The 18,276-nt window shown below is 42.5% G+C and overlaps 1 protein-coding gene across 7 annotated transcripts in view; it reads left to right on the top strand.

Annotated features, from left to right (window-relative positions):
- The window catches only part of PHIP (PHIP subunit of CUL4-Ring ligase complex), a 305,027-nt gene that overhangs the window by 39,867 nt on the left and 246,884 nt on the right, over positions 1-18,276 (top strand). For all 7 annotated transcript variants that reach the window (XM_073336505.1, XM_073336504.1, XM_073336507.1 and 4 more), the window contains one exon: positions 3,310-3,470. In XM_073336505.1, coding sequence (XP_073192606.1) covers positions 3,310-3,470 — 161 coding nt within the window. The remainder of the gene's footprint in view (positions 1-3,309; positions 3,471-18,276) is intronic.

Here is an 18,276-nt window from a genome sequence, read left to right as displayed (position 1 = left end):
ACTTGGCATTCTATTGAGAGCCAATGTAATGCTCAGAACACAAGGATGTTGTGTGCTGGGCAACTGGTATTGCTCAGGATGACAGCTGGTGCATTTTGGATCAGCTGAAATGTTTTTTGTTTGTGTGTCTTTATGTACTCATTCTAAAGTATAGAGAATTGCAGTAACTTAGCCTGGAAATCAAACTAGCATAGATCACTGTGGTCTGGTCATCACTAGGAAAGTAGGGGGCACCACCTGCTTGGCAGATTCAGGTGGAAATTTGTTATTTATTTGAGCGAAACAGCTTGGGAGTACTAAAATTTTCTCTGTATTGACAGACTGCCTCAGCAGTGGATGATGAAATTATGGTGGCTAGCACTTCAAAATTGTTTTCTTTCCCCACCAAGGTAACCTCAGCTTTATTTTTAGCTAGCTACTTTTTCATCTACTTGCTGATCTTTGCCAGACATTGATATAGTTGGGTCATAGCACTACCAGCAGTGCAAGTGAGAGAGACATCAAACTGATTGACATTTGACACTGTGATATCTCACTAGGTTCTCCAGTAGCCTGATATAGATATTGAACAGGATGGATGTAGGAATAGAGCTCTGAGGGACTCCACAGATGAGCAGATTGGTATGAGGGAAGTTGCCCATTGTGTGAGAGCCAAAAGGAAGGATTTCATCTGGCTTAGTACTTTCCTGGTCTTCCTCATCCATGAACATGTGGTCATCCATTTTCATGACTAATGAAACTTCGATTCCATGTTCTAAACCAGGGGTGGGCATATTTTGGCCTGGGGGCCACATCCAGCCCTTCAGATGTTTTAATCTGGCCCTCGAACTCCCGCTGGAGAGTGGGGTCTGGGGCTTGCCCCGCTCCACATGTGCCATGGCTCTGCATGGCTACTGGAAGCAGCGGCATGTCCCCACTTAGGCTCCTACATGTATGGGCATCCAGGGGCTTTGCACATTGCCCCCGCCCCAAGCGCTGTTCCCGCAGTTCTCATTGGCTGGGAACTGTGGCCAATGGGAGCTGCAGGGGCAGTGCCTGTGGACAGGGAAGCACGCAGAGCCGCTTGGCTGTGCCTCTGCGTAGGAGCCAGAGTGGGGACATGCCGCTGCTTCCGGTAGCTGCTTAAGGTAATAGCTGCCAGGAGCCTGCATCCCTGGCCCGCCCCCCCGCACCCCAACCCTGATCCCCCTCCCAATGTCTGAACCCCTCGGTCCCAGCCTGGAGTACCCTTCTGCACCCCCAACCCCTCATTCCCAGTCCCACCCCAGAGCCTGCACACCTAGCTGGAGCCCCCTCCAACCTGCTACCCCAGCCCAGAGCCCCCTCTTGCATCCTGAACTCCTCATTTCTAGCTCCACCCCAGAGCCCGCATCCCCAGCTGGTGCTCTCACCCCCTCTTGCACCCCAATCCCCAATTTTGTGAGCATTCATGGCCCACCATACCATATCCAGATGTGGCTGTCGGTTCAAAAAGTTTGCCCACCTCTGTCCTAAACTGAAACCTGATGGGAGAAGTGCCCAGTATCTTGGTGGTGGATACTTGTATTCGAATGCTGCTCTTTTGCCTATGTAGTCCTCCGTGTTCTGCTCTGTAGATAAGAGGTATTACATTAAAAGCATGTGCTTCGTATTTAATTTTGTAAAATAATGATCTGACTTGTATCTTCTTGTTCTGTAAAACTATTATAAATTCCTAAATATCCTTGTAAGTTACATGTAATTGTAAAGTGAGGGGTTTTTTTGGTGGTCTTCCATTTTTCATATGCTAAACTGCACCATCTGTTTCTAAGTGTATTGACAGTGGAGAATTTCCCTGCAAACAAAAAGTTTTACGGTAAACATTTTTTTCCCCCACTATCGATGGCTTTGGTACGATTTCACTAGAAACTATTTACCAGCCAGACCTCTAGATATTTAACCTTTTAGTCCAATCAGATTAAAATCTTTCATTTTAAATGGATCAAGGTTTTTATGTAATGTAACTTTGTAGTTGATCTAGAAATGGGAAGTCCTGGATTCTTTTGCTTTAATCTACGTACAGTATTGATTTAATTATGCTTACTGTAGGATGCATTGTTAAAAGCAGAAGCTGGGTTTTTTCCACTTCCAGGGCTAGAGACACTCTGGGTTCTGTTGTTCTAAACTAGAGTTAACTTGCCAAAAGGAGGCAAAATTGACCCACAACAGCTTTGCATGGAGGTCCATGGGTTCAGCGCAACATAAAAAATGAAAGACCTGGCAGAGAGGTGTAGCTGGGGGTTCAGCTCCTCTAATAAGCAGCTTGAATTAGTGGGACGCCAATGGATCCCTAGTCAAGTTTAAAGCTGCCTCTCCCTGGCAAGTGTGGGCAGTGGAAACACCATCTCTCTTCATGGGGGCAAATTTTGCCTTTTTTTTTTTTTTTTTTTTTTAAACTCTGATCCCACGATCCTGCAGGCTCTGCTGGGTCAGTGAGGTGTAGCCTGTGCTAGCCAGAATGAATTTGAATAATAAATGAATTAAATTTTTAACCAGGAGTGTTCCTATAATGTGAATAAACGTTACCAAAACGTCTAATGTGTTTATGTGCAAATGAAAACATGAAGAAAAATCAGAGGCTGAATAAACTATAATCTGCATTATCACAATTTCAGTGTGTATAAAATACATTGCTCTTATCCTTCCCTTTGCTCTGCAACATAAAGATTCTAAACACAGATTGAGAACTATTTGGTTAGTGTTAACCTGGGTGTGTGTATGTCAAGTTTCATTGTTGCTAAACCTGAGTTTATTGTCGGGTAAGTGATCTAAATATAACTATGCTGAGCTTTATTTACAATCTTTTTATTTTCTTGGAGGTTTTTGATCAAGCACTACTGACTTTTGTAACAAGAATCAAAACAGCAAACAAGGAGCAAACTTATTTCCTCCTCACAAACCTTTTTGCCGTTTAAAAGGATTGTTTAGAAAGTTTCACTAGTCAAAAATAGAGTTCACCTTAAGCAGACGAGAACTAGACTCATGCCAAACTTGTATGTAACCAGTTGATTATTTTTCCTTTTGTATCTTTGAAAAGCAGAACGTAGATTTATGAGCATGTGATGGAAGCGCTAGACAAGATCATCCGAAGTATTTTTGCCCTATGTTTTTTTCCTGTTAAGTGTGCTATGGATTTTGATTAAACTGTGTGTTGTTATAAAATTGGAGAATGATTGCAAAAGTTGCACATGCTATAAGTGGTCAAACACTGTGTGTAACTTTCCTTTTTTTGACATGCAGCTTAGCTGTAGTACAAAATATAATTACTGTTAATATTTTTTCCTTTGGTAGCGGACACCCTTTTTTCAAGAAAACTAAATGGAAAATACAGACTTGAACAACTTGTTCCAACTGCTGTGTATCAACATATGAAAATGCACAAACGAATCTTAGGACACTTATCTTCTGTATACTGTGTAACTTTTGATCGGACTGGCAGACGGATATTTACCGTAAGTACAAATTCCTTATTTTCATACTGCTGTTTTAAATATAGCTCAGAACATATGGTCAAATAACCACTGTTCTCAAGAATCCTAAACTGTACTCATTTTATGTACTAAGAGCAGATAAATGATAACTAAATACATGACTTGTTGACTTTGACATTTAAAGTAGATTTCTTTAGAGAGACTATAACTGAATATCTGTCTTGACAATCACACTTTTTCAAAATTACCATTTGAGACATATATGCACAGGTTTTCCACAGCTACATTTAGAAGGTAATTTGTTTTAAGTAAATTTTAGTTGTTTTAATGAATGGTAAATCTTGGTTGCCCCCCATCTTTCCCTCCAAATTTTTCTGTATAGCATACACACAGGAAAAGTAATTGAACGGTGGTATAGATTAATAAAGAATTTAGAGGGTGTTATAATTAATGCCAATTGACAAGGGTTTATGGAAATAGCTCCTGTCAAACTAATTAGATACTTTTTTTTATTAAATTATAAATATGGCTGATAAAGTTAATAGTGGTGATGTGATATACTTAAACTTCTGTAAGACATGACATTTTAATTTAAGAAACTAGAAGGATTCAAAATTAACATGGCACATTAAATGGATTAAAAAGTGGCTAACTGATGGGTCTCAGTGTAATCAGGAAATCATTGAGCAAGCATGTTTCAAATGTCCCACAAGGATTGATTTTTGGCCCTATGCTGTTTAATACTTTTGTCAGTGAGCTGGAAGAAAACATTACCTGATAAAGATTGCAGATTCATTGTGGGAGTGGTAAATAATGGAAAAAAGAATTAGCTGACACAGCGATCTGGATCGCTAGGTAAGCTGGCCACAGGCAAACATGTCCATGTCCATACCGTCCAATGTAATGTCATACATCTAGGAACAAAGAATATAGGTCACAGAGGATGAGGAACTCCTTTTGGGAAGCAGCGACACTGAAAAAGACTTGAGGGTCATGGTGCATAATCAGCTGAATCTTAGCTTGCAGTGTGATGCTGTGGCTAAAAGGGCTAATGCAGACCTTGGGTGTATAAATGGGAATATCAAATAGAAGGGAAGTTTATTTTGCCTCTGTGTTTGGAATACTGTGTCCAGTTCTGGAGTCAACACTTCAAGAAGGATGTTGATAAATTGGAGAGGATTTAGGGAAGATCCATGAGAATGAATGAAGGATTAGAAAACATGCTTTAATAGCGATAGACTCAAGGAGCTCAATTTGTTTAGATGTCAAAGAGGTGGCTAATATTGATTTGATCAGTCTGTAAGTGCCTGTATGGAAAACAGAATTTGATAAGGGCTATTTATTCTAGCAGACAAAGGTATAAAAAGATCAAATAACTGGAAGTTGAAGCTAGACAAATTCAGACAAGAAATAAGGCATGCCTTTTTTAACATTGACAACAATTAATCATAGGAAAACTTTAAAGATTGTGGTGGATTCTGAATCACTGGAAATTTTTAAATCAATGGTGGATGCTTTTATAAAAGATATTTTCTAGTTCAAATGGGAGTTCAGGGAAGTTTTAGGACCGGTGTTAGTCAGGATGTCAGACTAGATGATCGCAATGGTCCTTTCTGGCCTTAGAATTTATCTCCCAATCCGAAACAGCTTGATATTAGTCTGTGAAACTCTGGGGCTTGCTTACATGCCAGGTATTATGGCAATACAAGCAGAGGGATGGGGCAGTGCTCCTGCTTTAGCTATTACAATCTTATCTTGTAAAACTTTTTGGTTTAAAAGCAGTGAACCTTATCTTTTCAATCCACATTCTCCACTTGCTTAGGGGATGAAAGTTTCCAGGTTTCTGACGAAGCTTCTGTTCATTTTGCTTACCTGTCAGCTTCATGGCAGAGCAGGCAAAATGGAGAATCTTTTGGTCTTCCTTCAGCTTGCTCTGTTGATGAGCAGGCTCTGTCAGCAGCCACAGAGTTATTTCACAGTTGCTCCCATACTCCAGCCAATGCTCTGGATAGTGGAAGAAGCTCAGTCTGGATGGCTTGTGTTCTTCACATGCCACTAAGCAGGTGCAATCCTTACTGATTAGCACTTCTTTAGGGGCAAGTCCCTAAATCCCCCCATGCTGGTCCAGTTCACCTCCAGAAGTGAAAAATGTCTGGTTCACTTTTTCCAGATTTTTAAGTGGGTAATCAAGTGGCAGGAAATCTCTTATTCTTTCTGACCATCTGTGGTGTTCTGGGTTGCAATCCACACCAGTGGAGTTTTTGTCACTGCCTGCCCTATAACCTGAGTGCTTCAAAGTGCTCTTCTGCTGTAGTTCCCTCGTCTGGAAACTTCCAGCCAGCATACAGTCATACACTGTCTACGTGTTAAGCAGCTCTAACTAAGCAATTCTGATTCCAGAAGCCTGCTTGTTACACCATTGCCACACTCTGACCTCAGTTACCCTTGCAAAATGACTCAAACAATCCCCAGTCCCAGATTTTCCCCAAACCATGTGCTATGCAATGTCCACGCCTCTCCTGGACCATTAAAAGAGATATTAAGGTTCATTCATTCTTCTAAAGATATAATACCCGACAGCTTGCCATATTAACTGGAGTTAATCAAACACAGCTCAGGGTTGATTTAGACTAAATGTAAAACAAGATTAAAAACAAAAGGAGATAAGAACTCACTTAAAATCCTGTATAAAGGGTAGAGTTAGAAATGGTTACAAGCAAATAAAAGTGAAAAATGCTTTCTAGAGGCTGACTTAACAAAACAAGTACAAAACAAAACAAAACAGCTTTCGTTCAAGATAATTTGCTTACCAGTCCATCTTCCAGCAAGATGGCTCGACCACTCCTCTGATCAGGATCTCCCATAAAGTCCAAAGTGTTGGGTTCCTTTGTCGTCTTAAGTGAAAGATAACATAGGGTTCTTTGCTCCTCTCTTTTACAGTCTAATGTACCTTTGAAATGGATTCTTTTGAATATAATCCAGCAATGTAAAGTTAATTCAAGCTGTGAGGAAGGGGACATGTAGTCTGGTAGTGAAGGAGATTCCATGCTGGTTTCTTCCTCTGCTGATGTTTGTAGGAAACAGAGCAATCTGCATTTTAGCAGTCTCCTCTACCTGCTGTGATAAGGAGTGGTTATCTCATCACCTTGTTGCTTTGATTACCTTTTATGTAAACTGTATTCCCATTGTCTCTTAATGTATGTTGGAAATATCTTCAAGGTGGCAGAAACAATTTCTTTGTCTGGTTGGGGTAATTTCAGCTCTTCTGGGCAGATATATTTTAATGACATAATTTCCAGTATGTTTATAACTTTAAATTTGTCCTCTGTACATACACCACATAGTAATATTAATGATCAGTATATTGTTAGCTTTCTATTGCTATCTTACATGACAGGTTTCAGAGGAACAGCCGTGTTAGTCTGTATTCGCAAAAAGAAAAGGAGTACTTGTGGCACCTTAGAGACTAACCAATTTATTTGAGCATGAGCTTTCGTGAGCTACAGCTCACTTCATCAGATGTTTACCGTGGAAACTGCAGCAGACTTTATATACACACAGAAATCATGAAACAATACCTCCTCCCACCCCACTGTCCTGCTGGTAATAGCTTATCTAAAGTGATCAACAGGTGGGCCATTTCCAGCACAAATCCAGGTTTTCTCACCCTCACCCTCCTATCTTACATGACACCTTTTAGATACAAATTATGATCTTAGTGAGTTGAGATACACTGAACTGATCAGGACAGCTGAAACTTATTACCTGATACTATTGAGTCTCTTGCATTGTGATGCTGCTAGGGTCACACCCTCCATCTTCCAAAAATGAAGACTCAGACTCTTTCAGGGGTTTATCACTACATTTTTTCTCCAAGTACATATTGGATGAAGAACAACAGTGGGGCTCAAAACATCATGCCCTGCAACCCATGGTCCAAGGGGAGCCTCAGTTAATAAAAGGCAATTCTCCTGCAGCAACCTTCTTTTTGCCAAAAGGCAAAAGTAAAACACACAGACCAGAAAACACAAGGAGGAAAAACATCAATTACACAAGAATCCTCCTCATCACTGAGCTCTAGCTTTTCTCCTGATGAAGGGGACTTGGTGCTTTGGGTTATGATACCGTTGAATCTGAGAAGCAGGCTTGTTTGGAACCATTTGCAAATACCTTATTCAAAACCAAAAGAGTATCTACCCTTGCCCTTCAATCCTTCTTTGAGGAAATTGCTGATGAAGGGAAGAGGCTTATTTGTCAAATTTTAAAATTCTATGGGGTCTTAGAGTCAAAGATTCTCTCTTCACACTCCTCAAGGACAATTATAGTAACGATTTCCCTAGCAGCAGACTTCGTCATTTCTGCTGAGAATGTCATTTTCCAAAAAAAAATGAACAGACAAGTAGACAGAAACTGCCTTTAGAAGGAACTTCAAAACACCTTTGGAAGCCCTAGAACTTCACTGGCAACCAAGTGCTCTGCTAATGGCAGTATTCTGCTGTGACAACCTGAAAAACTTTAACTATCAGACCATGGTCAATTCAAGTCTATATTAAATAAACTGCCCCTAGAAATGGCACTCTTGGAAGACAGATCCATGGATTTAAACCGTAGAGGTTGAGTGATAATTCAGAAGAAATACTCTGTGTCTTACAATACTCTGACGAATCTTGTTCTGGAAGAAGCTGTAATAAGTGGTGTCTCACCGATAAGCCAAAATCTTTCCTCTCCACACCAGTAAAACTCAAAGTGCTAGAGATGATGTGATGTGACTGCTGCGTATTACACTAATAACTGTCTCTGTTGTGTTCTGCCTCAGTGTATCTGTATTCAACTGTAGTCTCTCATCTTATGATTACATTGTAAGCTTTTTGGGGCGTAAGCTTACAATAAACTTTGTGTGTGTGTGTGTGGGGGGGGGAGGGGTGGGTGGGGGGGGAGGGGTGGGGGGGTGGGTATGTGGTACACCTAGTACAGTGGGAGCTCTGATCCTTTATCCGGGTTCCTAGATGTTACTATAGTACTAATAATTAGGGCCCTACCAAATTCACAGCCATGAAAAATGCATCATGGACCGTGAAATCTGGTCTCCCCCCGTAAAATCTGGTCTTTTGTATGCTTTTACCCTATACTATACAAATTTCATGAGGGAGACTAACGTTTCTCAAGTTGGGGGTCCTGACCCAAAAAGGAGTTGCGGGAGGAGGGGGGGGGTCACAAGATTATTTTAGGTGGTCATGGTATTGCCACCCTTACTTCTGTGCTGACTTCAGGGCTGGGCGGCCAGAGAGTGGCAGCTGTTGGCCGGGCACCCAGCTCTGAAGGCAGCGCCGTGCCAGCAGCAATGCAGAAGTAAGGGTGGCAATTCCATAGCAGGCCAGCCTCACTTCTGTGCTGCTGCTGGCGGTTGCTCTCCTTTCAGAGCTGGGCCTCCTGGTCAGCAGCCCCCGCTCTCCAGATGCTCAGCTCGGAATGCAGCACCACCACAAGCAGCAGCACAGAAATGTCGCAACCTCCCCTAAAATAACCTTGCGACCCCCCTCCCCCCCCACACACACCTCCTTTTTGGGTCAGGACCCTGACAATTACAACACTGTGAAATTTCAGTTTTAAATAGCTGAAATCATGAATTTACAATTTAAAAAAATCCTATGATGGTGAAATTGACCAAAATGAACTGTGAGTTTGGTAGTGCCCCACTAGTGATAGAACTACATTGACGAGCAGAAGCTTTTTTTTCCTACCCTGAAGCGAAGTTTCAGAAATGTCTCAGCTTTCACCCAGTGTGCAAGGACTTGGGGACTAGAACCTGGATCATCAGAGTCTGGGCAGCTGATATTTCCACAGTGCCACTGGGAGGCCATGTAGAGTCACAGCAAGGGAGCACTGTTGAGAATAGGTGCCGCAGACGAACCCGCAAGAGATTGAGTGACAGTACCCTGTGGCCCTCTGATTAGCTAAGTGTCCATACTCAACCACACAGACTTCAGCTTGCTGCAGTGCCAGAATTTGCCTTGTCTCCTGATCTCTGATCTCGGTCTCTAGCCTGACTCTGACCTGGACTCTTGTTTATGGAATTAAATCTTGAGATTGCTCCAGTTCTGGCCCAGTGACTTCCATCCCTGCTGGACAGACCTCAGTCCAGCTGTGACTGCTAGACCAGACCACCTTATGCCCGGGTCCCTTACACAGTATCTTTGTCTCGGGTCTACATTATGTTTTAGGTAAGCCAAGACTTGTATACTTGTAACAGACTTGTCTACCATCAGCATAATGACAACTGTGCCTATTCCAAACCTGAAATAGGCCTGTGACGCCACTTACATACATGGAGACAATGTGAGAAATGGGTGAGTCATGAAGTTAACGCAGAATACTATTCTTTGGAGTTTCAGGCCTTCCTACATCCTGTCCCTTATCCCCTTTCCTACCTTGAGAGAGACTGAGAAACATTAGATATTTCTAAAAGAAACCTTATACCTCTTAGAGATAGGAACAGTAATCTGTCCCTCAGAATCAAAGGCGCTCCAGGCCTACTTCATTTTCTTCACAGTAAGAAAAAATAACAGAATATTTGGGGTTTTTTAGACACAACAGAGCTGAGTGATCTTGATGGAAACCAGAGTCAGTCAGTAGGTCTTGGAGACCTTTCAACAAAATGTGGATCTGTCAGAAACTTATCTGCATATTCCCCTCTGGGGCTATTATTAGCAATTTCTTTAATGAGACTATGGACAAACTCTTATCTTTTGGTCTGTCTTTTGCCCCTGGTAAAAACTGTCAGATTGAGGAATCTGGGGCTTATCCATAACCATTCTTAGCAAACTTATAATAGTCACGTCGTTGAGAACCTGACAGGAAGCAACTTGGAAGATCCTCTCCATGCTCCAGGGATACAGATTTGTGATAAACGTAAAGAGCTCCTTGATCCCCTCTCAAATGATCACCCATAGGGGAGTCAAGGTAGAGAAAAAGGACTAGAAACTGTGATGTAGGAAAGGCTCAACAAGACACAAACACTGGTCGTCACGATGTTGCAGAACCAAGAGTCTTTCATCCATCTTTACATGCAGTTTTCCTTCGTTTTCTAGTAGCATACAGAGAGATTGCCCGTGAGGTTCAGAGATTTCTGTTATGAGATGGAAACCATTCCTGCCAAGAGATGCAAAGAAAAGTAGATAGCATGTAGAATGATACAGACTTGATGTTGGTGGGTACAGGAAATAGCACTTTATGGTATGATCCCATAACAATTCAGACCCCACAAATCATGACAATGCCAGCACTGTAATAAATGCAGGTTTATCTAAGTTCTTGTGTTGGGAACCAGATGGTATAGGTTCTTCTCTGATAACACATCTGTTCAGATCAGTAGTTTGACCTGTCTTTGCAATTTGAGACTTGTCACATGCTTATGTAGTCCATCCATTCAAATGGAAGGCATCAAATCTCCCATATGTTACTCTCTATAAAAACATGCTTTCTGTTCACAATTGCCTTAGAGAGAAGTGTGTCTGAAATTTGTGCTCTTAGAAGGTATAAATCTGACTGAATAATTCACAAGGACATAGTGTTTCTCCTTTAAGTGGCCTTTGCATAATTCCACTCATGAGTTGTGCTGACTGGTACAGCTTTGATGGTGGAACCTTAGCTAGCAGTGCTCTTTTGAGTGCTCATGCACCCCGTCCTGCCCTTCCCTTCTCTATTCCTGAATGTTTTGGGGACAATGCTATAAAAAGGGACATGGTGCTCTAGCCACTGCAATTCATTTTAAACCCCCCACCCCACCCCTTCCCCACAGCCACTGACTGGGACCTTTTTGGACTTCTTATCTGGATCCTTCATAGATGGAATGTCAACTTTTTAATACTTTTATACTTAGTTGGTTTTTTTATTAGATGGTTCCTGGTATCCTGTTCTGTGGGAAAACATTTATGTGGTGGATCTGAAGATCATGGTTTATATATTGTGCTTGCTACCCCACAGTCTCCCCAGAGTAGCACCCATAGGATGCCTTGCCTACCTTGAAAAAGGTCATTCACTTTCTAGGTGTGCTGTATTTGTAGCACATTTACTCTAAAAGCAGGGAAAAAGTGGTAGAATAGACTGCAGGTCATACTTCTTCGGGAGGCATTCTGGATCGATCAAAGCACCTGATTTTCTGAAATACGACACACACCAATCTCAGCTTCCACCATGTCTATAAAGAAGATTAAATAGAAGCATCACAAGATGTGGAAGTGCCTTCTGCATCATCTCCATTAGAGGATACTTTTGTCTTCTAAGAATTGTTAGAGAGAATCATGACTACTCTTAAGTTGCCAACTTCTTCCATAAAGGAGACTTCCCATCCAATATTTACCATCTTGGGTTCTTATTCTTGCAGTAAAGTTTCTGAGCTTTTATTGGATTGACTTAAAACCTGCAAAACTCATTTGGATGAATCCAGCTGCTGTCCAGGCAGTATCAAAAAGGTGGACAAATCTATATCATCTTCCTCAAAAAGGATTTTCCTATTTTCGCACCCATCCTGCCCCAAATTCTCTATTGGTAGAAGCAGCCAACCAGAAATCAAAGGGAGCATGGACAAGGATGGGAAGAAGATAGAAATATTAGGAGGGAAAATCTTTTTTTCTCAATTCTAGGATTAAGGTTAGCAAACTATCAAGTCTTAATGGCTTGCTACCAGTACCATCTGTGAGGGTAAAATAAATTAAATTTCCCAGACGATCCAAGATAGTTGGCCTGTGCCATCATTGGAAAAATACAGCCAAGTAGAAAGGCATGCCATAAAGACATCTTTTGATTCCTCAGATTCAGTAGCTACTTCTGTGGCTTCTTCTATGTTGGTTTAGGTGGTTCAAATCTTCGGGTCTTCCTTAAGATACCAAGGCTTATTTCGTGCTAGGACTGATGAGATTTTAGGAAAAATGGAAGAAACAAGAGACACAGGTCTTTTGATGTATGTATCAACCTCCAAGGAGAAAACCAGGAGTTGCAGGTTTAGATATCAAAAAACCCCAGTATCCCTCATCTTCTGCTTCATATTAGTTTTCAAAAAGGAGACAGCATTGTTATCAACAGTATCTTCCCCAACACTCTTCTCAACAAAAGAGAAGTTTTTAAACAGAGGCCGAGGAGCAAGCAATGCACCTTAAACATCTGTGGGCCAGGCCCTATATCCCAAGTTTGACAACTTACCCAAGAGCTGCAACCTAATTTTTCTTTAACTACTACTTGGAGACTATCTTGAACCAATTTTCCCACTGTTGGGCTTCTGTTACAACAGACAAGTGGATTCTGGCAATAGTTCAAAACAAGTATCTGGTACAATTCAAGGCTATTCCTTCCTAACCCTTCTACCCCTTCCTTTCAGGGATCCCTTTTCATAAAAACCTGTTGAAATTAGAAATTGATGGCTCAAAATGAAGGCTATAGAGGAGGTCCCAAGGGAATTAAAAGCTAAAAGGTTTTATTGAAGATATTTCCTAATTCCCAAGGAAGGTGGTAGTCTCTGTCCTATCTTAGATCGAAGAAGTTCAACGCTTCCATCACGAGGTTTTGCTTTGTATGCTGCAGTTCTTTTTAAATTTACTGGTTCATCTCTAGTAGCATCCAGGCTGCTATAGCCCTGCTACATATTCAGCCTTCTCTAAGAGTGATCTTCTGCCTCAAACTATTGGGTCTTCTGTCTTTGACTTAAGTGACCCTGTATGCCTATCTAAAGATAAGATCCCTACAACGCTGGCTGTCATCCAGCCACAGGGCATACGTTGCATGTATCAAAAGTTAACCATTCTTCAGAAGGTGTTAATATCACTGGGGTTGTATACTCAAGGAGTAACATTCTGTCTTCCAATACAATCTGTCACAGTGACAATGGTTGCATCCAGCTTGGGATGGTGAGCTCATTAAGGCAACCTTACAGCTTGGAGTCTCTGGTACATGTAAGAGTCAAGGTTGCATATAAACCTTTTGGAACTCAGAATGATTTGTCTAGCATTAAAAGCATTTCTTCAGGTTCGACCCAAAGTAGTCCACCGAAGCAATGTTCATGTGAACAAGCAAGGTGTGACACACACATTTTTCAGCTTTGCAGTGAAGCACCATCTCTGTTCTTCCCCACATGGAGTCCTACAGCGCTACATTTTGCAGGGGAAGACAGCAATCTGGTGGATCACCTAAGCAGTTTCATTGATATATGGACAACCGCAAGTCGGCTCAGCAAACAATAGTAGGCAAAATCTTTGCACAGTAGAATCACCCAGACATAGAATTTTTTGCAACCAAACTGCATGCGAAGTATCAGGAAAACCCAGTCATCAGAACGCTACTCCAGACTTGATTAATAGACTCTTTACTGATTACAGATAAAACCCACAAGCCCAGAAGGGTTACTAGGATGATCCGAGGAATGAAAAGCCTGTTTTCTGAAAGGATGCTCAAAGAGCTTGGCTTGTTTAGCCTAACCAAAGAAGGCTGATGGGAGATATGATTGCTCTCTCTAAATATATCAGAGGGATAAATACCAGGGAGGCAGAGGAATTATTTAAGCTTAGTAGCAATGTGGACACAAGAACAAATGGATATAAACTGACCATCAGGAAGTTTAGACTTGAAATTAGACAAAGATTTCTAACCATCAGAGGAGTGAAGTTCTGGAATAGCCTTCCAAGGGGAGCAGTGGAGGCAAAAGACATATCTGGCTTCAAGACTAAGCTTGGTAAGTTTATGGAGGGGATGGTATGATGGGATAGCTTAATTTTGGCAATTAATTGATCTTTCACTATTAGCGGTAAATATGCCCAATGGCCTGTGATGGGACACTAGATAGGGTGGTATCTGAGTTACTACAGAGAATTCTTTCCTGGGTGTCTGGCTGCTGAGTCTTGCCCACATGCTCAGGGTTTAGCTGATTGCCATATTTGGGGTTGGGAAGGAATTTTCCTCCAGGGCAAATTGGCAGAGGCCCTGGGGTTTTTTGCCTTCCTCTGCAGGATGGGGCACGGGTCACTTGGCAGAGGATTTTCTGCATCTTGAAGTCTTTCAGCCACGAGTTGAGGACTTCAGTAGCTCAGACATAGGTCAGGGGTTTGTTACAGGAGTGGGTGGGTGAAATTCTGTGGCCTGCGTTGTGCAGGAGATCAGACTAGATGGTCATAACGGTCCCTTCTCACCTTAAAGTCTATGAATCTATGAACTCACTTACTGTTTAACTAGATGTGCTTTCTTTGCTTTTTTAAGCACAGGTTAGTCTTATTACAGTTCTCAGTTCAGCTGTCATTCTCAGAAGGTGCTGCGTCCTACGTACTCCGAACTTGGTCTCAGTGTTACCTTCTTGGTAACCCAAACTCTTGCTGTCTTCAGTGGATTAGTCTCTGGCGTCTTGAGTCCTTCCAGATGTCCTTGGAAGAGGTGCAGGAACCACAACACAGACTAGTGGATATTCTTGATCATACCACCTCTCTTGGGGTGGGATTGCCTTTCCAATAGAATCATAGAATCATAGAATATCAGGGTTGGAAGGGACCCCAGAAGGTCATCTAGTCCAACCCCCTGTTCGAAGCAGGACCAATTCCCAGTTAAATCATCCCAGCCAGGGCTTTGTCAAGCCTGACCTTAAAAACCTCTAAGGAAGGAGATTCTACCACCTCCCTAGGTAACGCATTCCAGTGTTTCACCACCCTCTTAGTGAAAAAGTTTTTCCTAATATCCAATCTAAACCTCCCCCACTGCAACTTGAGACCATTACTCCTCGTTCTGTCATCTGCTACCATTGAGAACAGTCTAGAGCCATCCTCTTTGGAACCCCCTTTCAGGTAGTTGAAAGCAGCTATCAAATCCCCCCTCATTCTTCTCTTCTGCAGGCTAAACAATCCCAGCTCCCTCAGCCTCTCCTCATAAGTCACGTGTTCCAGACCCCTAATCATTTTTGTTGCCTTTCGCTGGACTCTCTCCAATTTATCCACATCCTTCTTGAAGTGTGGGGCCCAAAACTGGACACAGTACTCCAGATGAGGCCTCACCAATGTCGAATAGAGGGGAACGATCACGTCCCTCGATCTGCTCGCTATGCCCCTACTTATACATCCCAAAATGCCATTGGCCTTCTTGGCAACAAGGGCACACTGCTGACTCATATCCAGCTTCTTGTCCACCGTCACCCCTAGGTCCTTTTCCGCAGAACTGCTGCCTAGCCATTTGGTCCCTAGTCTGTAGCTGTGCATTGGGTTCTTCCATCCTAAGTGCAGGACCCTGCACTTATCTGATGAGGTTCAATAAGGATTTCTTTTGGCCCAATCCTCCAATTTGTCTAGGTCCTTCTGTATCCTATCCCTCCCCTCCAGCGTATCTACCACTCCTCCCAGTTTAGTATCATCCGCAAATTTGCTGAGAGTGCAATCCACACCATCCTCCAGATCATTTATGAAGATATTGAACAAAACCGGCCCCAGGACCGACCCTTGGGGCACTCCACTTGATACCGGCTGCCAGCCAGACATGGAGCCATTGATCACTACCCGTTGAGCCCGACAATCTAGCCAGCTTTCTACCCACCTTATAGTGCATTCATCCAGCCCATACTTCCTTAACTTGCTGACAAGAATACTGTGGGAGACCGTGTCAAAAGCTTTGCTAAAGTCAAGAAACAATACATCCACTGCTTTCCCTTCATCCACAGAACCAGTAATCTCATCATAAAAGGCGATTAGATTAGTCAGGCATGACCTTCCCTTGGTGAATCCATGCTGGCTGTTCCTGATCACTTTCCTCTCATGCAAGTGCTTCAGGATTGATTCTTTGAGGACCTGCTCCATGATTTTTCCAGGGACTGAGGTGAGGCTGACTGGCCTGTAGTTCCCAGGATCCTCCTCCTTCCCTTTTTTAAAGATTGGCACTACATTAGCCTTTTTCCAGTCATCCGGGACTTCCCCCGTTCGCCACGAGTTTTCAAAGATAATGGCCAATGGCTCTGCAATCACAGCCGCCAATTCCTTCAGCACTCTCGGATGCAACTCGTCCGGCCCCATGGACTTGTGCATATCCAGCTTTTCTAAATGGTCCCTAACCACCTCTATCTCCACAGAGGGCTGGCCATCTCTTCCCCATTTTGTGATGCCCAGCGCAGCAGTCTGGGAGCTAACCTTGTCAGTGAAAACAGAGGCAAAAAAAGCATTGAGTACATCAGCTTTGAGCACATCTCCACATCCTCTGTCACTAGGTTGCCTCCCTAATTCAGCAAGGGGCCCACACTTTCCTTGGCTTTCTTCTTGTTGCCAACATACCTGAAGAAACCCTTCTTGTTACTCTTAACATCTCTGGCTAGCTGCAGCTCCAGGTGTGATTTGGCCCTCCTGATATCATTCCTACATGCCCGAGCAATATTTTTATACTCTTCCATACATCTATGAACTCACTTACTGTTTAACTAGATGTGCTTTCTTTGCCTTTTTAAGCACAGGTATAAACCATATACATCATTATATAAATGATGCATTGCTGGAAACAGCAAGAACAGTATGGCAGGTCTGAGCCACTGTCCCTCCCACTTGCAAAAGAGCTGAAAAAATATTATAGAATTATAGAATCATAGGACTGGGAGGGATCTCAAGAAGTCATCTAGTCCAGTTCCCTGCACTCATGGCAGAACAAAGTATTATCTAGGTAGGACATCCCTGACAGGTGTTTGTCTAACTTGCTCTTAAAAATCTCCAATGACCGAGATTCCACAACTTCCTAGGCAATATATTCCAGTGCTTAACCACCCTGACAGGAAGTTTTTCCTAATGTCCAACCTAAACCTCCTTTGCTGCAATCTAAGCCCATTGCTTCTTGTCTTATCCTCAGTGGTTAAGAAGAACAAATTTTCTCCCTCCTCCTTGTAACAATCTTTTATGTACTTGGAAACGGTTATCATGTCCCCTCTGTCTTCTCTTTTCCAGACTAAGCAAACCCAGTTTTTTCAGTCTTCCCTCATACGTCATGTTTTCTAAACCTTTAATCATCTTTGTTGCACTTCTCTGGACTTTCTCCAATTTGTCCACATCCTTCCTGAAGTGTGGTGCCCAGAACTGGACACACTACGCCAATTGAGGCCTAATCAGCGTGGAGTAGAGCGGAAGAATTACTTCTCATGTCTTGCTTACAACACTCCTGTTAATATGCCCGTCAGGGTTCCAGAATATATGTTCTCCTACACAGGCCCAGATTCCCAAGTGATTGATATTGTGAATGAAAGGAACAAACAGTACCATTCCACACCACGCAACAAGGAACTTAAGTGGCTGGACTGCCATGGCCATAAAAGTTATTCTTAGGTTGCTTTATAGTTTAGAGAAGTTAATTACCATGGCCTGATGGCCAAATATGATTACACAAAGTTCAGCAAACTCACTCAGTACATTGGCTATTTACTGCAGGAACAAAAGAATCAATTCCAGGCTCTCTCTACTCAAGAGCAACTGGTTGCCAAAGGCTCCTTGCAGGGCTTGCTGGATGCAGGAGATGTGGCTGCCTGCTCTGTGGAAACAACCATGGTAATACACCATGTATCACATTTGCAATGCTGGGATCCTCAGAGAGGTCCAGAACACAGTGGAGGACCTTTAATTTGAGGGTTCCGAGCTCTTCAGTAATGGAAATCATTTTCGGTTCCTACCTGAATATCGTCATTGTTCAGATCTGTTTGGGAATTGGAAGACCAAATCAAGGCTGAATTAATAATCTTGTTCTGAAAGATATGTAAAGGCTACTGAAGAAACTGAAGCATTTGATAATGATAGAAGGGTAGAGTGCATGAGAAACTTGTATGCTCAGTAATTCCTCCATA

This window comes from Lepidochelys kempii, chromosome 3 (assembly GCF_965140265.1).
Source record: "Lepidochelys kempii isolate rLepKem1 chromosome 3, rLepKem1.hap2, whole genome shotgun sequence".
NCBI classification, from domain to species: Eukaryota; Metazoa; Chordata; order Testudines; family Cheloniidae; genus Lepidochelys; species Lepidochelys kempii.
The sequence above is the reverse complement of the archived record's forward strand: the minus strand, read 5'-3'. Positions and strand labels throughout refer to the sequence as shown.